Raw genomic sequence first — 22,772 nt, 5'->3', positions numbered from 1 at the left:
GAAGATTAAAGAGTATACATACCAAGGACTCTCATGAGCAAAAACTGGACTCCTATGGCAAAGGATTTATCTTCATGGGGAACAGTTCTGAAACAATTCAAAGGATTTATCTTCATGGGGAACAGTTCTGAAACAATTCAAAGGATTTATCTTCATGGGGAACAGTTCTGAAACAATTCAAAGGATTTATCTTCATGGGGAACAGTTCTGAAACAATTCAAAGGATTTATCTTCATGGGGAACAGTTCTGAAACAATTCAAAGGATTTATCTTCATGTGTGTTAGAGAGGGAGGACCATCATATAGATGGGGTTGTGTGTTAGGGAGGTTACCTGAGGACCATCATATAGATGGGGTTGTGTGTTAGAGAGGTTACCTGAGGACCATCATATAGATGGGGTTGTGTGTTAGGGAGGGAGGACCATCATATAGATGGGGTTGTGTGTTAGAGAGGTTACCTGAGGACCATCATATAGATGGGGTTGTGTGTTAGAGAGGTTACCTGAGGACCATCATATAGATGGGGTTGTGTGTTAGGGAGGGAGGACCATCATATAGATGGGGTTGTGTGTTAGGGAGGGAGGACCATCATATAGATGGGGTTGTGTGTTAGAGAGGGAGGACCATCATATAGATGGGGTTGTGTGTTAGGGAGGGAGGACCATCATATAGATGGGGTTGTGTGTTAGGGAGGTTACCTGAGGACCATCATATAGATGGGGTTGTGTGTTAGGGAGGGAGGACCATCATATAGATGGGGTTGTGTGTTAGAGAGGGAGGACCATCATATAGATGGGGTTGTGTGTTAGGGAGGTTACCTGAGGACCATCATATAGATGGGGTTGTGTGTTAGAGAGGGAGGACCATCATATAGATGGGGTTGTGTGTTAGGGAGGGAGGACCATCATATAGATGGGGTTGTGTGTTAGAGAGGGAGGACCATCATATAGATGGGGTTGTGTGTTAGGGAGGGAGGACCATCATATAGATGGGGTTGTGTGTTAGAGAGGGAGGACCATCATATAGATGGGGTTGTGTGTTAGGGAGGGAGGACCATCATATAGATGGGGTTGTGTGTTAGAGAGGGAGGACCATCATATAGATGGGGTTGTGTGTTAGAGAGGGAGGACCATCATATAGATGGGGTTGTGTGTTAGAGAGGTTACCTGAGGACCATCATATAGATGGGGTTGTTTGTTAGAGAGGTTACCTGAGGACCATCATATAGATGGGGTTGTGTGTTAGAGAGGGAGGACCATCATATAGATGGGGTTGTGTGTTAGGGAGGGAGGACCATCATATAGATGGGGTTGTGTGTTAGGGAGGTTACCTGAGGACCATCATATAGATGGGGTTGTGTGTTAGGGAGGTTACCTGAGGACCATCATATAGATGGGGTTGTGTGTTAGGGAGGTTACCTGAGGACCATCATATAGATGGGGTTGTGTGTTAGGGAGGGAGGACCATCATATAGATGGGGTTGTGTGTTAGGGAGGGAGGACCATCATATAGATGGGGTTGTGTGTTAGGGAGGTTACCTGGGGACCATCATATAGATGGGGTTGTGTGTTAGGGAGGTTACCTGAGGACCATCATATAGATGGGGTTGTGTGTTAGAGAGGTTACCTGAGGACCATCATATAGATGGAGTTGTGTGTTAGGGAGGGAGGACCATCATATAGATGGAGTTGTGTGTTAGGGAGGGAGGACCATCATATAGATGGAGTTGTGTGTTAGGGAGGGAGGACCATCATATAGATGGGGTTGTGTGTTAGGGAGGGAGGACCATCATATAGATGGGGTTGTGTGTTAGGGAGGGAGGACCATCATATAGATGGGGTTGTGTGTTAGAGAGGGAGGACCATCATATAGATGGGGTTGTGTGTTAGGGGGGAGGACCATCATATAGATGGGGTTGTGTGTTAGGGAGGGAGGACCATCATATAGATGGGGTTGTGTGTTAGGGAGGGAGGACCATCATATAGATGGGGTTGTGTGTTAGGGAGGGAGGACCATCATATAGATGGGGTTGTGTGTTAGGGAGGGAGGACCATCATATAGATGGGGTTGTGTGTTAGAGAGGGAGGACCATCATATAGATGGGGTTGTGTGTTAGGGAGGTTACCTGAGGACCATCATATAGATGGGGTTGTGTGTTAGGGAGGTTACCTGGGGACCATCATATAGATGGGGTTGTGTGTTAGGGAGGTTACCTGAGGACCATCATATAGATGGGGTTGTGTGTTAGGGAGGTTACCTGAGGACCATCATATAGATGGGGTTGTGTGTTAGGGAGGTTACCTGAGGACCATCATATAGATGGAGTTGTGTGTTAGAGAGGGAGGACCATCATATAGATGGGGTTGTGTGTTAGGGAGGTTACCTGAGGACCATCATATAGATGGGGTTGTGTGTTAGGGAGGTTACCTGAGGACCATCATATAGATGGGGTTGTGTGTTAGAGAGGTTACCTGAGGACCGTCATATAGATGGGGTTGTGTGTTATGGAGGTTACCTGAGGACCATCATATAGATGGGGTTGTGTGTTAGAGAGGGAGGACCATCATATAGATGGGGTTGTGTGTTAGGGAGGGAGGACCATCATATAGATGGGGTTGTGTGTTAGGGAGGGAGGACCATCATATAGATGGGGTTGTGTGTTAGGGAGGGAGGACCATCATATAGATGGGGTTGTGTGTTAGGGAGGGAGGACCATCATATAGATGGGGTTGTGTGTTAGGGAGGGAGGACCATCATATAGATGGGGTTGTGTGTTAGGGAGGGAGGACCATCATATAGATGGGGTTGTGTGTTAGAGAGGTTACCTGAGGACCATCATATAGATGGGGTTGTGTGTTAGGGAGGTTACCTGAGGACCATCATATAGATGGGGTTGTGTGTTAGGGAGGGAGGACCATCATATAGATGGGGTTGTGTGTTAGAGAGGGAGGACCATCATATAGATGGGGTTGTGTGTTAGGGAGGGAGGACCATCATATAGATGGGGTTGTGTGTTAGGGAGGGAGGACCATCATATAGATGGGGTTGTGTGTTAGAGAGGGAGGACCATCATATAGATGGGGTTGTGTGTTAGAGAGGGAGGACCATCATATAGATGGGGTTGTGTGTTAGGGAGGTTACCTGAAGACCATCATATAGATGGGGTTGTGTGTTAGGGAGGTTACCTGAGGACCATCATATAGATGGGGTTGTGTGTTAGGGAGGGAGGACCATCATATAGATGGGGTTGTGTGTTAGGGAGGTTACCTGAGGACCATCATATAGATGGGGTTGTGTGTTAGAGAGGGAGGACCATCATATAGATGGGGTTGTGTGTTAGAGAGGTTACCTGAGGACCATCATATAGATGGGGTTGTGTGTTAGAGAGGGAGGACCATCATATAGATGGGGTTGTGTGTTAGAGAGGTTACCTGAGGACCATCATATAGATGGGGTTGTGTGTTAGGGAGGGAGGACCATCATATAGATGGGGTTGTGTGTTAGGGAGGGAGGACCATCATATAGATGGGGTTGTGTGTTAGGGAGGTTACCTGAGGACCATCATATAGATGGGGTTGTGTGTTAGAGAGGGAGGACCATCATATAGATGGGGTTGTGTGTTAGAGAGGTTACCTGAGGACCATCATATAGATGGGGTTGTGTGTTAGGGAGGTTACCTGAGGACCATCATATAGATGGGGTTGTGTGTTAGGGAGGCGATCAACCCGGCCAGAGAGATGAGGAACATGACAGGAAGCAGGAAGTGAGGACATTGGTTGGGGCAAGGACCGGGGCGGGCAGTACCCCCACCACTACCCTGGCTGTAAGCTATGCAGATACAGTCTGTGTACTTCTACATCAGAAGAAGAAGAACACAGAAGACACCAGTGTCAATATATAAAGATAGACAACATATACAAGTATGCCATACATTTCTCAGATTCAAGAAGCAAAATGTACAAAATAACTTGTTTTCATTAAGACAAAGGCTAAATTGTGAACGATCGATAACCTATACTGATCTGAAAGTACTGTAATTACAGTTAACTCTTGGTCTGAATTGAAGTCTAACTAATTCAACTAGTCAACATAATGGCCATGCATTGACTATTATATACACCATGTCGAGTCAATATAACTATTAGCCTTGCCACAGTCCTCCTGCTTGTGGATTACACTACTACTGCAACATCTACAAGTGGTTTAACTCCACTTAAAACACTTCCTGTGTCCCAGGGCCGATTACAGATGGATTGGACTGGCCCATTGATTGTTAACCATCCATACCGTGTAGCTGTACTGTAGGTAGAGACTGTAGCACACAGTCAGACACATAGCGCCATGTCTGGCTGGCTGCCTTGCTGACCAATACACTCTCCTAAACTGGGTTTAATCAGTTTAAACGGTTGAAGATTTAGACCGTACAGATGTAGGATCTTAATTTGACCCGTTTCTTACAGTAGGTGAATACCAGGACATGGCGGTAACAGGAAAATGTGAATTATTGTGTGGATTATAATTCATGGACATTTTTGTAAGGGGTTTGATGCATTTTTTTGTTAAGGCAAATCAAGTCTGACATTTTCAAGTGGAAATTTTAAAAGCTTTTGTAAACCCTGAATACGCTACAATCGGAAACATACTCGAGTAAAAGTAAAGATACCTTGATAGAAAATGACTCAAGTGAAAGTCACCCAGTAAAATAATACCTGAGTAAAAGTCTAAAAGTTTTTGGTTTTTATTAATATACCTAAGTATCAAACGTAAATGTAATTGCTAAAACATACTTAAGTATCAAACGTAAAAGTCTAAATCATTCAACATTCCTTAAATTAAGCAATAAAGATGGCACCATTTCTTGTTTTCTTAATTTACAGATGGAACACTCCAACACTCCAACACTCAGACATCATTACAGATAGCCAGGGGAACACTCCAACACTCCAACATCATTTACAGATAGCCAGGGGAACACTCCAACATCATTTACAGATAGCCAGGGGAACACTCCAACACTCAGACATCATTACAGATAGCCAGGGGAACACTCCAACACTCAGACATCATTACAGATAGCCAGGGGAACACTCCAACACTCCAAATCATTTACAGATAGCCAACACTCAGACATCATTACAGATAGCCAGGGGAACACTCCAACACTCAGACATCATTACAGATAGCCAGGGGAACACTCCAACACTCAGACATCATTACAGATAGCCAGGGGAACACTCCAACACTCAGACATCATTTACAGATAGCCAGGGGCACACTCCAACACTCCAACACTCAGACATCATTACAGATAGACAGGGGAATACTCCAACACTCAGACATCATTACAGATAGCCAGGGGAACACTCCAACACTCAGACATCATTACAGATAGCCAGGGGAACACTCCAACACTCAGACATCATTACAGTTAGCCAGGGGAACACTCCAACACTCAGACATCATTACAGATAGCCAGGGGCACACTCCAACATCATTTACAGATAGCCAGGGGAACACTCCAACACTCAGACATCATTACAGATAGACAGGGGAACACTCCAACACTCAGACATCATTTACAGATAGCCAGGGTCACACTCCAACACTCAGACATCATTTACAGATAGCCAGGGTCACACTCCAACACTCAGACATCATTTATAGATAGCCAGGGTCACACTCCAACACTCAGACATCATTACAGATAGCCAGGGTCACCCTCCAACACTCAGACATCATTTACAGATAGCTAGGGTCACACTCCAACACTCAGACATCATTACAGATAGTCAGGGTCACACTCCAACACTCAGACATCATTTACAGATAGCCAGGGTCACACTCCAACACTCAGACATCATTTACAGATAGCCAGGGTCACACTCCAACACTCAGACATCATTTACAGATAGCCAGGGGAACACTCCAACACTCAGACATCATTTACAGATAGCCAGGGTCACACTCCAACACTCAGACATCATTTACAGATAGCCAGGGTCACACTCCAACACTCAGACATCATTTACAGATAGCCAGGGTCACACTCCAACACTCCAGACATCATTTACAGATAGCCAGGGTCACACTCCAACACTCCAACATCATTTACAGATAGCCAGGGGCACACTCCAACACTCAGACATCATTTACAGATAGCCAGGGGCACACTCCAACACTCAGACATCATTTACAGATAGCCAGGGGCACACTCCAACACTCAGACATCATTTACAGATAGCCAGGGGCACACTCCAACATCATTTACAGATAGCCAGGGTCACACTCCAACACTCAGACATCATTTACAGATAGCCAGGGGCACACTCCAACACTCAGACATCATTTACAGATAGCCAGGGGCACACTCCAACACTCAGACATCATTTACAGATAGCCAGGGGCACACTCCAACACTCAGACATCATTTACAGATAGCCAGGGTCACACTCCAACACTCAGACATCATTTACAGATAGCCAGGGTCACACTCCAACACTCAGACATCATTTACAGATAGCCAGGGGCACACTCCAACACTCAGACATCATTTACAGATAGCCAGGGGCAGACTCCAACACTCAGACATCATTTACAGATAGCCAGGGGCTCCAACACTCAGACATCATTTACAGATAGCCAGGGGAACATTCCAACACTCAGACATCATTTACAAACAAAGTATGTGTTTAGTGAGTCTGCCAGATCAGAGGCAGTAGAGATGACCAGGGATGTTCTCTTGACACTTGTGTGAATTAGACCTGTCCTGCTAAACATTCCAAATGTAACGAGTACTTTTGGGTGTCAGGGGAAAATGTATAATAAAAAAGTATAATATTTTTTTTAGGAATGTAGTGAAGTTAAAGTTGTCAAAAATATAAATAGTAATGTAAAGTACAGTTACCCCCAAAAAATGACTTAAGTAGTACTCTAACACGACTGACTACACGTTTCCATTTCCTGCTGTACAGGACATTTACTGGATGATCAAATTAAGACCCTACATCTGTAACATTACAATTTGTTCAGTTATGTCATACTACTTCCCTAACTTCATTCATTAAATGGCCACCTACCAGAACCCTGAATTTGTTCTTGGGGTCTTTGGTGTAGTCTTTGCAGCCTGCGTGGCAGGGAGACAGGTACTCAGTGTTGTCAGATCCACACACTGGGTTAAAGGAGTCAGCAGGACAGGAGCAGTTGGAATAACAGGTGGCCAGAAACCTGTAGGGGGGAGATGTTTAGAGAATGGTTTAGTGTCTCACAATAGAGTTATACCCGATATCCACATTATTGTGCTGAGCTGGCTCAGATATTGTCTTTTCATATGGACCTTTCCAGCACGGTTCCAGGATCTGTGGTGAATGTCTAAGCAGGCCAGATGAGTACAAGGCTAGCTAGGCTTGGTTCAGCTCGGCTCAGCTCAGCTCAATAGTGTGAAAATGGCATTTCCATGTTTATATAAGGATTATGAGATCACAGCAGAGTTCAGGGTGGAGTTAAGTTCACCAGTAGAGCTCTGGGTGAGTTAAGTTCATCAGTAGAGCTCTGGGTGAGTTAAGTTCATCAGTAGAGCTCTGGGTGGAGTTAAGTTCATCAGTAGAGCTCTGGGTGAGTTAAGTTCATCAGTAGAGCTCTGGGTGAGTTAAGTTCATCAGTAGAGTTCTGGGTGAGTTAAGTTCATCAGTAGAGCTCTGGGTGAGTTAAGTTCACCAGTAGAGCTCTGGGTGGAGTTAAGTTCATCAGTAGAGCTCTGGGTGAGTTAAGTTCATCAGTAGAGCTCTGGGTGAGTTAAGTTCATCAGTAGAGCTCTGGGTGGAGTTAAGTTCATCAGTAGAGCTCTGGGTGAGTTAAGTTCATCAGTAGAGCTCTGGGTGAGTTAAGTTCATCAGTAGAGCTCTGGGTGAGTTAAGTTCATCAGTAGAGCTCTGGGTGAGTTAAGTTCATCAGTAGAGCTCTGGGTGGAGTTAAGTTCATCAGTAGAGCTCTGGGTGGAGTTAAGTTCATCAGTAGAGCTCTGGGTGAGTTAAGTTCACCAGTAGAGCTCTGGGTGGAGTTAAGTTCATCAGTAGAGCTCTGGGTGGAGTTAAGTTCATCAGTAGAGCTCTGGGTGGAGTTAAGTTCATCAGTAGAGCTCTGGGTGGAGTTAAGTTCATCAGTAGAGCTCTGGGTGAGTTAAGTTCATCAGTAGAGCTCTGGGTGGAATTAAGTTCATCAGTAGAGCTCTGGGTGAGTTAAGTGCATCAGTAGAGCTCTGGGTGAGTTAAGTTCATCAGTAGAGCTCTGGGTGAGTTAAGTTCATCAGTAGAGCTCAGTGCCAAACAACAAAACAGAAGACAACCGAGATATGGGGTTATGGGGTAAAGACCAGGGTTCCTGTTAATGTTATCTGTTGTTCATTAGCCTCTGTTTGGTGTTGTACTGTAGTAACAACATCTCTAGTTGTTTGGGTTCACCAGTGGCACAGCTCCAAACAGTAGCCTTGTCTTAGTGTCCACAAGTGGCTAGTTAATTAACGGTGTCTTCTACAAAGTTCACAAGGCTCCGTATGTTTGCTTGTGTAATATCAAAAGGTAAGCTAAATTAGGTTAATTATCCTCAAGACCGGACAATAATGTAACTGATGGGGCTTGTGCAAGTGTTTCACCGAACTCTTTTGTACAAATCATTTAAATGCTTCTGTCTTCTAGTCCTCATGACCTCCCTAGAACTCCATGTATTTAAACACCTTCAAAATATCAACTGTCAAAGCTACAGAGACAGTAACACAGCATCCCCAAAATGACAAACTACAATTAACATATTCATCAACAACAGCTCAATCAGCCAGCACAGGGCACAATCAACCAGGGTTACATGGCCCAATCAGCCAAGACAGGGCCCAATCAACCAGGGTTACATGGCCCAATCAACCAGGACATGGCCCAATCAACCAGGACACGGCCCAATCAACCAGTGCTACATGGCCCAATCAACCAGGACAGCCCAATCAACCAGGGTTATATGGCCCAATCAACCAGGACACGGCCCAATCAACCAGGGTTACATGGCCCAATCAGCCAAGACAGGGCCCAATCAACCAGGGTTACATGGCCCAATCAACCAGGACATGGCCCAATCAACCAGGACACGGCCCAATCAACCAGGGCTACATGGCCCAATCAACCAGGACACGGCCCAATCAACCAGTGCTACATGGCCCAATCGGTCAGTGCTACATGGCCCAATCAACCAGGACAAGGCTCTCCAAATATGTAACAGTTTGGCAAAGATGCAGATCCCTTCTCTGACTCACCCATGGGGTGTGTAGTTGACCTCCGCCACGCTCTGTGTGGGGCAGCCCATGAAGAAGAGAGGGATGATGAGGAGGACAGAGATGGTGAGCATGGCGACAGAAAAACGAGGGATGGTCTTCAGAGAGAGACCGGTCCTCTTCATGATGACTCCGCCCACCAGCATCCCCACGGCAACGGACGGAAGGTTCACCGCACCTGAGGGGAGAAGACAAGATTTTTGAGAGCAGAATAGATTTAAATACTTTCTCCACAGTATGTACAGTGCCTTGCGAAGGTATTCGGCCCCCTTGAACTTTGCGACCTTTTGCCACCTTTCGCCCAATTTTTGAGTTTTTGATTTGTTAAAAAAGTTTGAAATATCCAATAAATGTCGTTCCACTTCATGATTGTGTCCCACTTGTTGTTGATTCTTCACAAAAAAATACAGTTTTATATCTTTATGTTTGAAGCCTGAAATGTGGCAAAACGTCGCAAAGTTCAAGGGGGCCGAATACTTTCGCAAGGCACTGTATCTGTATACTGTCTCTTTGTATCTGTATCGATAACTACATACAGAACTACAAAGACAGAGATAGTATGAAAGAGTGCATAGCGAGCTGATTTGTCTTCACTAAAAGATACGATCAACTTAATTGTCTCAGGCATACAAACGCTAGCCTGGTAGCCAGTCTCTGATCAGCTATTACATTGTACATGACACAGACTACAAGGAGTGGAATGTTACAGAGACTGATACCGGCGGCAGGGTAGCCTAGTGGTTAGAGTGTAGAGGCGGCAGGGTAGCCTAGTGGTTAGAGCGTAGAGGCGGCAGGGTAGCCTAGTGGTTAGAGTGTAGAGGCGGCAGGGTAGCCTAGTGGTTAGAGTGTAGAGGCGGCAGGGTAGCCTAGTGGTTAGAGTGTAGAGGTGGCAGGGTAGCCTAGTGGTTAGAGTGTAGAGGTGGTAGGGTAGTCTAGTGGTTAGAGTGTAGAGGTGGCAGGGTAGTCTAGTGGTTAGAGTGTAGAGGCGGCAGGGTAGCCTAGTGGTTAGAGCGTAGAGGCGGCAGGGTAGCCTAGTGGTTAGAGCGTAGAGGCGGCAGGGTAGCCTAGTGTTTAGAGCGTAGAGGCGGCAGGGTAGCCTAGTGGTTAGAGCGTAGAGGCGGCAGGGTAGCCTAGTGGTTAGAGTGTAGAGGCGGCAGGGTAGCCTAGTGGTTAGAGCGTAGAGGCGGCAGGTAGCCTAGTGGTTAGAATGTAAGGCGGCAGGGTAGCCTAGTGGTTAGAGTGTAGAGGCGGCAGGGTAGCCTAGTGGTTAGAGTGTAGAGGCGGCAGGGTAGCCTAGTGGTTAGAGTGTTGGACTAGTAACCGGAAGGTTGCAAGTTCAAACCCCCGAGCTGACACGGTACAAATCTGTCATTCTGCCCCTGAACAGGCAGTTAACCCACTGTTCCTAGGCCGTCATTGAAAATAAGAATTTGTCCTGAACAGGTTATGAGATCAGGAAAAACTCCAGGCCCCAGAAAAGACAAGTATGCATTTTTACACACCACTTTTGAACCTGTGGTGCTTGTGGTGCCTGTGGTGCCACCTCTGTCCCAGTCTATACTGCTGATCCCACAGAAAATACACATAGATGAATGCTGAGACAGGACTAGACAACAGATATAATAGGGTTTCAATGCTCACTCTCTACCAGCATCCTTAGACAGCCTTTCAACAGTTGTCATTCATCCACAACTACAGTACGATAAACTCTTTGACGTAAACCCATTATCATAACAATCCCAAGTAAAGAACAGAGATCTGTGTCTTCATCTCCATGCCAACTGTAACCCATGCCAACTGTAACCCATGCCAACTATCAATACCAGCCGTAGAGTAGGGTAAAAGAGCGAGTAGGATCAGATTCACCATACTTAATTTGTTTCACATAGTGGATCAATAAGGAAACACAAACACCATTCATCTATGGGGTGGCAGGAAGCCTAGTGGTTAGAGCGTTGGGGCGGCAGGAAGCCTAGTGGTTAGAGCGTTGGGGCGGCAGGAAGCCTAGTTGTTAGAGCGTTGGGGCGGCAGGAAGCCTAGTGGTTAGAGCGTTGGGGCGGCAGGAAGCCTAGTGGTTAGAGCGTTGGGGCGGCAGGAAGCCTAGTGGTTAGAGCATTGGGGCGGCAGGAAGCCTAGTGGTTAGAGCGTTGGCAGTTAACACACTGTTAGAACAAGGCAGTTAACACACTGTTAGAACAAGGCAGTTAACACACTGTTAGAACAAGGCAGTTAACACACTGTTAGAACAAGGCAGTTAACACACTGTTAGAACAAGGCAGTTAACACACTGTTAGAACAAGGCAGTTAACACACTGTTAGAACAAGGCAGTTAACACACTGTTAGAACAAGGCAGTTAACACACTGTTCCCCGGGCGCCGAAGATGTGGATGTCGATTAAGGCAACACCCACCCCCCCTCTGACTCAGAGGACTTGGGATAAATGCAGAAGGCATTCAGTTGTACCCCCATGTCATCTGTTCCACAAAGATGTGGTTGATTGAACGCAGACCGTTCCATTGCTCAGATTGGAGCACATTCAACAAATCTGATTTAACAAAGTGGATCATTGTAAAAATCCGTCATGATTTATGTGTTGTAACAGACCCACCATGTCGTTACTGGAGTCTTGGAGTTTTGGATATATTTGTCCGTTTTTTTTTTGTTGCTTAACATTTATTATTAAGTTGTTTATTTTTCATGTCTAGAAGAACTGACTGCTAAATGTTAACTGATTAGCATAGCTAGCATACACAACATCAGAGGAGGAGGAGGTAGTCAGTCTTTTTTTAATATATATTTTTTTAAACTGTAATGCAGTTGATTGGTGACAATGACATGTGTTGGGGTTGACATCCATCCATACATTATACTACATTATACTACATTATACTATATTATACTACATTATACTATATTATAGTATATTATACTACATTATACTACATTATACTATATTATACTATATTATACTATATTATACTACATTATACTACATTATACTACATTATACTATATTATACTACATTATACTATATTATAGTATATTATACTACATTATACTATATTATACTATATTATACTACATTATACTATATTATAGTATATTATACTACATTATACTACATTATACTATATTATACTATATTATACTATATTATACTACATTATACTATATTATACTATATTATACTATATTTACATTTACATTTACATTTAAGTCATTTAGCAGACGCTCTTATCCAGAGCGACTTACACTACATTATACTATATTATACTATATTATACTACATTATACTACATTATACTATATTATACTACTTTATACTACATTATACTACATTATCCTATATTATACTACATTATACTCCGATTTTTACCTCAAAATAGTGTGAAACAAACGTATAAATAAAATAGCCTAAAATGTAGATTAATTTAGCTGGGAAGAAATGAGGAGATTCAAGATGTTTCCCCCACCTCCACCTCCACCCCCACCTCCACCCCCACCTCCACCTCCACCTCCACCCCCACCCTCCACCCTCCACCCCCACCATGTTAATTCCATTGTTTTGGTCGAGTTTCGATTGACCTCTTTACCGTATTTATGGTTTATCAATAATGAAACAGGCATACTAGCTCCTCTGTTCAACATAGAGTGTGTGTGTGTGTGTGTGTGTGTGTGTGTGTGTGTGTGTGTGTGTGTGTGTGTGTGTGTGTGTGTGTGTGTGTGTGTGTGTGTGTGTGTGTGTGTGTACGCAGGCACTGCTCTGTCAGCTGTCGTAGGCAGCCTTGCTGTCTGGAGAAGAGGGGTCCTTTCATGTTTCCATATATCCATGTGTGAATCCTTCTCAACAGTAATGTGACTTTGTGGATTCAAAAAAAGTATTTAAAATGTGTGCCTCTCTGTTTGTCTGTGTGGTGAGTATTTCGTGCTCCCGAGTGGCGCAGTGGTCTAAAGGCACTGCAAGAGGTGTCACTGCAGTACTTGGTTTGAATCCAGGCTGTATCACATCCGGTCGTGATTGGGAGACCCTTAGGAAGGCGCACAATTGGCCCAGCGTCGTCCGGGTTTGGCCCGGGCAGGCCGTCATTGTAAATAAGAATTGGTTCTTAACTGACTTGTCTAGTTAAATAAAGGTTAAATGTACGTCCGTTGTGTGTGTTATACTGACCTATAAGGAGACAGTTGTACTGTACTGACCTATGAGGAGGCAGTGGAACTGTACTGACCTATGAGGAGGCAGTGGAACTGTACTGACCTATGAGGAGGCAGTGGTACTGACCTATGAGGAGGCAGTGGTACTGTACTGACCTATGAGGAGGCAGTGGAACTGTACTGACCTATGAGGAGGCAGTGGAACTGTACTGACCTATGAGGAGGCAGTGGTACTGACCTATGAGGAGGCAGTGGTACTGTACTGACCTATGAGGAGACAGTTGTACTGTACTGACCTATGAGGAGACAGTGGTACTGTACTGACCTATGAGGAGACAGTTGTACTGTACTGACCTATGAGGAGGCAGTGGTACTGTACTGACCTATGAGGAGGCAGTGGTACTGTACTGACCTATGAGGAGGCAGTGGTACTGTACTGACCTATGAGGAGGCAGTGGTACTGTACTGACCTATGAGCAGGCAGTGGTACTGACCTATGAGGAGACAGTGGAACTGTACTGACCTATGAGCAGGCAGTGGTACTGTACTGACCTATGAGGAGGCAGTTGTACTGTACTGACCTATGAGGAGGCAGTGGTACTGACCTATGAGGAGGCAGTGGTACTGTACTGACCTATGAGGAGGCAGTGGAACTGTACTGACCTATGAGGAGGCAGTGGAACTGTACTGACCTATGAGGAGGCAGTGGTACTGACCTATGAGGAGGCAGTGGTACTGTACTGACCTATGAGGAGACAGTTGTACTGTACTGACCTATGAGGAGGCAGTGGTACTGTACTGACCTATGAGGAGGCAGTGGTACTGTACTGACCTATGAGGAGGCAGTGGTACTGTACTGACCTATGAGGAGGCAGTGGTACTGTACTGACCTATGAGGAGGCAGTGGTACTGTACTGACCTATGAGCAGGCAGTGGTACTGACCTATGAGGAGACAGTGGAACTGTACTGACCTATGAGCAGGCAGTGGTACTGTACTGACCTATGAGGAGGCAGTGGTACTGTACTGACCTATGAGGAGGCAGTGGAACTGTACTGACCTATGAGGAGGCAGTGGTACTGACCTATGAGGAGGCAGTGGTACTGTACTGACCTATGAGGAGGCAGTGGTACTGACCTATGAGGAGGCAGTGGTACTGTACTGACCTATGAGGAGACAGTTGTACTGTACTGACCTATGAGGAGACAGTGGTACTGTACTGACCTATGAGGAGACAGTTGTACTGTACTGACCTATGAGGAGGCAGTGGTACTGTACTGACCTATGAGGAGGCAGTGGTACTGTACTGACCTATGAGGAGGCAGTGGTACTGTACTGACCTATGAGGAGGCAGTGGTACTGTACTGACCTATGAGCAGGCAGTGGTACTGACCTATGAGGAGACAGTGGAACTGTACTGACCTATGAGCAGGCAGTGGTACTGTACTGACCTATGAGGAGGCAGTGGTACTGTACTGACCTATGAGGAGGCAGTGGTGCTGTACTGACCTATGAGCAGGTTGCTGTACTGACCTATGAGGAGACAGTGCTGTACTGACCTATGAGCAGTGGTACTGTACTGACCTATGAGGAGACAGTTGTACTGTACTGACCTATGAGGAGGCAGTGGTACTGTACTGACCTATGAGCAGGTTGCTGTAAGTGGTGGTCGTACTGTACTGACCTATGAGCAGGTACTGTACTGACCTATGAGGTGGCAGTGGTACTGTACTGACCTATGAGCAGGCAGTGGTACTGACCTATGAGGAGACAGTGGAACTGTACTGACCTATGAGCAGGCAGTGGTACTGTACTGACCTATGAGGAGGCAGTGGTACTGTACTGACCTATGAGGAGGCAGTGGAACTGTACTGGTGCTGTACTGACCTATGAGCAGGTTGCTGTAAGCGGTGGAGGTGCTGTACTGTCTCTCCAGGAACTTGGTGAGGAAGGTGGCGAGGCCAGCGATGACTGAAGAGAAACAGCACTGAGACAGAACCAGCAGCAGGAACAGAGGACTGAGGAGCAGACGAACAAACAGCCTGGGGAACACTGAGAGGAACAGAGAGGACACATAAACACACACACAGACGTACACAAATAAATTAGTCAGTTCACTAAGAAATACTGTAGCTACCAGGCAGATTCTCTGTGAACTCTTATAAAACACACAATACAAGTGTAAAATTCCTAGTGTGAAACAAGTTTCTCAAAACAATGGTCAGAGGGACCAGAACAAACAACAGTGACTACGTCTCCTAGCGATGGAAAGGTTAAGCTGTGTTGTTGTAATCATGCCTGTCAGCAATATTTACAAATGTGTTAGTCGATCAGCCAATGGCTGGTGTGTGTGTGTGTGTGTGTGTGTGTGTGTGTGTGTGTGTGTGTGTGTGTGTGTGTGTGTGTGTGTGTGTGTGTGTGTGTGTGTGTGTGTGTGTGTGTGTGTGTGTGTGTGTGTGTGTGTGTGTATAGATGACTTACTCTTCAGGAAATCAAGCATTGAGAAGTCTGGCTTTTTGGAGACTTCAGTCTGAATGGCAGCTTCAGTTCCACTCTGCAAGGAAATAATTCATGCAGGTTTAAGTATGGCAGAAACAACGCATCATTTGAGCTTTTATTTTGGAAAACAAATAGTTTCAGAGGGGTGACGAAAGCAAAAGAGAAGCAGTTTTTATTTCATTATTCAAAATGTTTTATACAGACAGACAGACAGACAGACAGACAGACAGACAGACAGACAGACAGACAGACAGACAGACAGACAGACAGACAGACAGACAGACAGACAGACAGACAGACAGACAGACAGACAGACAGACAGACAGACAGACAGACAGACAGACAGACAGACAGACAGACAGACAGACAGACAGACAGACAGACAGACAGACAGACAGACAGACAGACAGACAGACAGACAGACAGACAGACAGACAGACAGACAGACAGACAGACAGACAGACAGACAGACAGACAGACAGACAGACAGACAGACAGACAGACAGACAGACAGACAGACAGACAGACAGACAGACAGACAGACAGACAGACAGACAGACAGACAGACAGACAGACAGACAGACAGACAGACAGACAGACAGACAGACAGACAGACAGACAGACAGACAGACAGACAGACAGATAGATAGATAGATAGATAGATAGATAGATAGATAGATAGATAGAGAGAGAGAGAGAGAGAGAGAGAGAGAGAGAGCGATAGAGAGATGCACCCCACCCCCGCAAAGAGGGCCTCAACATGGAAGCCACACAGGTAGTGAGCGGGCAAACAGTCCCAACCACCACTCTCACACTCGCCCAAGCCAATGGCATGTACCAGATGCTCAGCAGGCTCTGCTCACACTTACTGGCCTGAGGCCAAACCACGACCAACAACATTGGACACTCTATGGAACAAAAAGCATTCACTATATCATCCTGGAATATCCAAGGCCTGAGGTCATCTGCCTTTGGCCTGAAGAGCAGAAACCCGGAGTTCACCAAAGAAATCGGTAACACAGACATTGTCATCCTGCAAGAAACCTGGTATAGAGGAGACAGACCCACTGGTTGCCCTCTAGGTTACAGAGAGCTGGTAGTCCCATCCACCAAACTACCAGGTGTGAAACAGGGAAGGGACTCAGGGGGTATGCTAATTTGGTATAGAGCAGACCTAACTCACTCCATTAAATTAATCAAAACAGGAACATTTTACATTTGGCTAGAAATTCAAAAGGAAATTATCCTAACAGAGAAAAATGTCCTCCTGTGTGCTACCTATATCCCCCCACTAGAATCCCCATATTTTAATGAAGACAGCTTCTCCATCCTGGAGGGCGAAATCAATCATTTCCAGGCCCAGGGACATGTACTAGTCTGTGGCGACCTAAATGCCAGAACCGGACAAGAACCTGACACCCTCAGCACACAGGGGGACAAACATCTGCCTGGAGGTGACAGCATCCCCTCCCACATATGCCCCCTAGGCACAACTATGACAACATAACCAACAAAACGGGTCACAACTCCTGCAGCTCTGTCGCACGCTGGGTATGTACATAGTCAACGGTAGGCTTCGAGGGGACTCCTATGGTAGGTACACCTATAGCTCATCTCTTGGCAGTAGTACTGTAGACTACTTTATCACTGACCTCAACCCAGAATCTCTCAGAGCGTTCACAGTCAGCCCACTGACACCCCTATCAGACCACAGCAAAATCACAGTCTACTTAAACAGAGCAATACTCAATCATGAGGCATCAAAGCCAAAGGAACTGAGTAACATTAAGAAATGCTATAGATGGAAGGAATGCAGTTTGGAAACCTACCAAAAACAATTAGGCAACAACAAATTCAATCCCTTTTAGACAATTTCCTGGGTAAAACGTTCCACTGTAATAGTGAAGGTGTAAACCTGTCAGTAGAAAATCTTAACAGTATATTTGACCTCTCAGCTTCCCTATCAAATCTAAAAATCTCAAATAGAAAACCGAAGAAAATTAACAATAATGACAAATGGTTTGATGAAGAATGCAAAAATCTAAGAAAGAAATTGAGAAACCTGTCCAACCAAAAACATAGAGACCCGGAAAACCTGAGTCTACGCCTTCACTATGGTGAATCACTAAAACAATACAGAAATACACTACGGAAAAAGAAGGAACAGCATGTCAGAAATCAGCTCAATGCAATTGAAGAATCCATAGACTCTAAACACTTCTGGGAAAATTGGAAAACACTAAACAAACAACAACATGAAGAATTATCTATCCAAAATGGAGATGTCTGGGTAAACCACTTCTCCAATCTTTTTGGTTCTATAACAAAAAACAAAGATCAAAAACATATACATGATCAAATACAGATCTTAGAATCAACTATTAAAGACTACCAGAACCCACTGGATTCTCCAATTACATTGAATGAGTTACAGGACAAAATAAAAACCCTTCAACCCAAAAAGGCCTGTGGTGTCGATGGTATCCTCAATGAAATGATCAAATATACAGACAACAAATTCCAATTGGCTATACTAAAACTCTTTAACATCATACTTAGCTCTGGCATCTTCCCCAATATTTGGAACCAAGGACTGATCACCCCAATCCACAAAAGTGGAGACAAATTTGACCCCAATAACTACCGTGGAATATGTGTCAACAGTAACCTTGGGAAAATCCTCTGCATTATTATTAACAGCAGACTCGTACATTTCCTCAATGAAAACAATGTACTGAGCAAATGTCAAATTGGCTTTTTACCAAATTACCGTACAACAGACCATGTATTCACCCTGCACACCCTAATTGACAACCAAACAAACCAAAACAAAGGCAAAGTCTTCTCATGCTTTGTTGAGTTCAAAAAAGCATTCGACTCAATCTGGCATGAGGGTCTGCTATACAAACTGATGGAAAGTGGTGTTGGGGGTAAAACATACGACATTATAAAATCCATGTACACAAACAACAAGTGTGCGGTTAAAATTGGCAAAAAACACACACATTTCTTCACACAGGGTCGTGGGGTTAGACAGGGATGCAGCTTAAGCCCCACCCTCTTCAACATATATATCAACGAATTGGCGCGGGCACTAGAAAAGTCTATAGCACCCGGCCTCCCCCTGCTAGAATCCGAAGTCAAATGTCTGCTGTTTGCTGATGATCTGGTGCTTCTGTCACCAACCAAGGAGGGCCTACAGCAGCACCTAGATCTTCTGCACAGATTCTATCAGACCTGGGCCCTGACAGTAAATCTCAGTAAGACCAAAATAATGGTGTTCCAAAAAAGGTCCAGTCACCAGGACCACAAATACAAATTCCATCTAGACACTGTTGCCCTAGAGCACACAAAAAACTATACATACCTTGGCCTAAACATCAGCGCCACAGGTAACTTCCACAAAGCTGTGAACGATCTGAGAGACAAGGCAAGAAGGGCATTCTATGCCATCAAAAGAAACATAAATTTCAACATACCAATTAGGATTTGGCTAAAAATACTTGAATCAGTCATAGAGCCCATTGCCCTTTATGGTTGTGAGGTCTGGGGTCCGCTCACCAACCAAGACTTCACAAAATGGGACAAACACCAAATTGAGACTCTGCACGCAGAATTCGGCAAAAATATCCTCCGTGTACAACGTAAAACACCAAATAATGCATGCAGAGCAGAATTAGGCCGATACCCACTAATTATCAAAATCCAGAAAAGAGCCGTTAAATTCTACAACCACCTAAAAGGAAGCGATTCACAAACCTTCCATAACAAAGCCATCACCTACAGAGAGATGAACCTGGAGAAGAGTCCCTAAGCAAGCTGGTCCTGGGGCTCTGTTCACAAACACAAACACACCCTACAGAGCCCCAGGACAACAGCACAATTAGACCCAACCAAATCATGAGAAAACAAAAAGATAATTACTTAACACATTGGAAAGAATTAACAAAAAAACAGAGCAAACTAGAATGCTATTTGGCCCTACACAGAGAGTACACAGCGGCAGAATACCTGACCACTGTGACTGACCCAAAATTAAGGAAAGCTTTGACTATGTACAGACTCAGTGAGCATAGCCTTGCTATTGAGAAAGGCCGCCGTAGGCAGACATGGCTCTCAAGAGAAGACAGGCTATGTGCTCACTGCCCACAAAATGAGGTGGAAACTGAGCTGCACTTCCTAACCTCCTGCCCAATGTATGACCATATTAGAGAGACATATTTCCCCCAGATTACACAGATCCACAAAGAATTCGAAAACAAATCCAAGTTTGAAAAACTCCCATATCTTTTGGGTGAAATTCCACAGTGTGCCATCACAGCAGCAAGATTTGTGACCTGTTGCCACGAGAAAAGGGCAACCAGTGAAGAACAAACACCATTGTAAATACAACCCATATTTATGCTTATTTATTTTATCTTGTGTCCTTTACCATTTGTACATTGTTAAAACACTGTATATATATATATAATATGACATTTGTAATGTCTTTATTGTTTTGAAACTTCTGTATGTGTAATGTTTACTGTTAATTTGTATTGTTTATTTCACTTTATATATTCACTTGCTTTGGCAATGTTAACACATGTTTCCCATGCCAATAAAGCCCTTGAATTGAATTGAATTGAGAGAGAGATAGATAGAGAGAGAGACAGAGAGAGAGAGTCTTGATATATACGAGTACACCCCCTGGACAGGACACTACAGTCGTGGCCAAAGTTTTGAGAAGGACACACATTAATTTTCACAAAGTTTGCTGCTTCAGTGTCTTTAGATATTTTTGTCAGATGTTACTATGGAATACTGAAGTATAATTACAAGCATTTCATAAGTGTCAAAGGCTTTTATTGACAATTACATGAAGTTGATGCAAAGAGTCAATATTTGCAGTGTTGACCCTTCTTTTTCAACACCTCTGCAATCCGCCCTGGCATGCTGTCAATTAACTTCTGGGCCACATCCTGACTGATGGCATGCTGTCAATTAACTTCTGGGCCACATGCTGACTGATGGCAGCCCATTCTTGCATAATCAATGCTTGGAGTTTGTCAGAATTTGTGGGTTTTTGTTTGTCCACCTGCCTCTTGAGGATTGACCACAAGTTCTCAATGGGATTAACGTCTGGGGAGTTTCCTGGCCAAGGACCCAAAATATCAATGTTTTGTTCCCCGAGCCACTTAGTTATCACTTTTGCCTTATGGCAAGGTGCTCCATCATGCTGGAAAAGGCATTGTTTGTCACCAAACTGTTCCTGGATGGTTGGAAGAAGTTGCTCTCGGAGGATGTGTTGGTACCATTCTTTATTCATGGCTGTGTTCTTAGGCAAAATTGTGAGTGAGCCCACTCCCTTGGCTGAGAAGCAACCCCGCACATGAATGGTCTCAGGATGCTTTACTGTAGGCATGACACAGGACTGATGGTAGTGCTCACCTTGTCTTCTCCGGACAAGCTTTATTCCGGATGCCCCAAACAATGGGAAGGGGGATTCATCAGAGAAAATCACTTTACTCCAGTCCTCAGCAGTCCAATCCCTGTACCTTTTGGAAAATATCAGTCTGTCCCTGATGTTTTTCCTGGAGAGAAGTGACTTCTTTGCTGCCCTTCTTGACACCAGGCCATCCTCCAAAAGTCTTCGCCTCACTGTGCGTGCAGATGCACTCACACCTGCCTGCTGCCATTCCTGAGCAAGCTCTGTACTGGTGGTGCCCCAATCCCGCAGCTGAATCAACTTTAGGAGACAGTCCTGGCGCTTGCTGGACTTTCTTGGGCGCCATGAAGCCTTATTCACAACAATTGAACTACTCTCCTTGAAGTTATTGATGATCTGATAAAAGTTTGATTTGGGTGCAATCTTACCGGCAGCAATATTCTTGCCTGTGAAGCCCTTCTTGTGCAAAGTAATGATGACGGCATGTGTTTCCTTGCAGGTAACCATGGTTGACAGAGGAAGAACAATGATTCCAAGTACCACCCTCCTTTTGAAGCTTCCAGTCTGTTATTCGAACTCAACCAGCATGACAGAGTGATCTCCAGCCTTGTCCTTGTCAACACTCACACCTGTGTTAACGTGAGAATCACTGACATGATGTCAGCTGGTCCTTTTGTGGCAGGGCTGAAAAGCAGTGGAAATGTTTTTGGGGGGATTCAGTTCATTTTCATGGAAAAGAGGGACTTTGCAATTCATCTGATCACTCTTCATAACATTCTGGAGTATATGCAAATTGCCTTCATACAGACTGAGGCAGCAGACTTTGTGAAAATTAATATTTGTCTCATTCTCAAAACGTTTGGTCAAGACTGTAGTCTATCTCCTGTTCCTGTAAAGAAACAGCTTGATGTAGCAGGACACCCCCTGGACAGGACACTAGTCCATCTCCTGTTTCTGATGTACCAGGACACCCCCTGGACAGGACACTAGTCCATCTCCTGTTTCTGATGTACCAGGACACCCCCTGGACAGAACACTAGTCCATCTCCTGTTTCTGTAGTGAGGCAGCTTGATGTACCAGGACACCCCCTGGACAGGACACTAGTCCATCTCCTGTTTCTGTAGTGAGGCAGCTTGATGTACCAGGACACCCCCTGGACAGGACACTAGTCTATCTCCTGTTCCTGTAAAGAAACAGCTTGATGTACCAGGACACCCCCTGGACAGAACACTAGTCCATCTCCTGTTTCTGTAGGGAGACAGCTTGATGTAGCAGTACACCCCCTGGACAGGACACTAGTCTATCTAGAGTTTCTGATGTACCAGGACACCCCCTGGACAGAACACTAGTCTGTCTCCTGTTTCTGTAGTGAGACAGC

The 22,772-nt window shown here is 44.8% G+C and overlaps 1 protein-coding gene across 2 annotated transcripts in view; it reads right to left on the bottom strand.

Annotated features, from left to right (window-relative positions):
- LOC115127592 (solute carrier organic anion transporter family member 2A1-like) overlaps nucleotides 1-22,772 on the bottom strand; it is a 77,095-nt gene that overhangs the window by 3,327 nt on the left and 50,996 nt on the right. The window contains exons 7-12 of one of the 2 annotated variants that reach the window (XM_065009350.1): nucleotides 15,948-16,020; nucleotides 15,354-15,518; nucleotides 9,296-9,491; nucleotides 7,077-7,224; nucleotides 3,678-3,853; nucleotides 23-87 (exon numbers count right to left, since the gene is read on the bottom strand). In XM_065009350.1, coding sequence (XP_064865422.1) covers nucleotides 23-87; nucleotides 3,678-3,853; nucleotides 7,077-7,224; nucleotides 9,296-9,491; nucleotides 15,354-15,518; nucleotides 15,948-16,020 — 823 coding nt within the window. Of the gene's footprint in view, nucleotides 1-22; nucleotides 88-177; nucleotides 248-3,677; nucleotides 3,854-7,076; nucleotides 7,225-9,295; nucleotides 9,492-15,353; nucleotides 15,519-15,947; nucleotides 16,021-22,772 lie in introns of those variants that run through there. The other variant, XM_065009351.1, reaches the window with a different exon arrangement.

This window comes from Oncorhynchus nerka, linkage group LG24, assembly GCF_034236695.1.
Source record: "Oncorhynchus nerka isolate Pitt River linkage group LG24, Oner_Uvic_2.0, whole genome shotgun sequence".
NCBI classification, from domain to species: domain Eukaryota; kingdom Metazoa; phylum Chordata; class Actinopteri; order Salmoniformes; family Salmonidae; genus Oncorhynchus; species Oncorhynchus nerka.
Note: the sequence above shows the minus strand (reverse complement) of the source record. Positions and strands in the feature narration are given on the sequence as shown.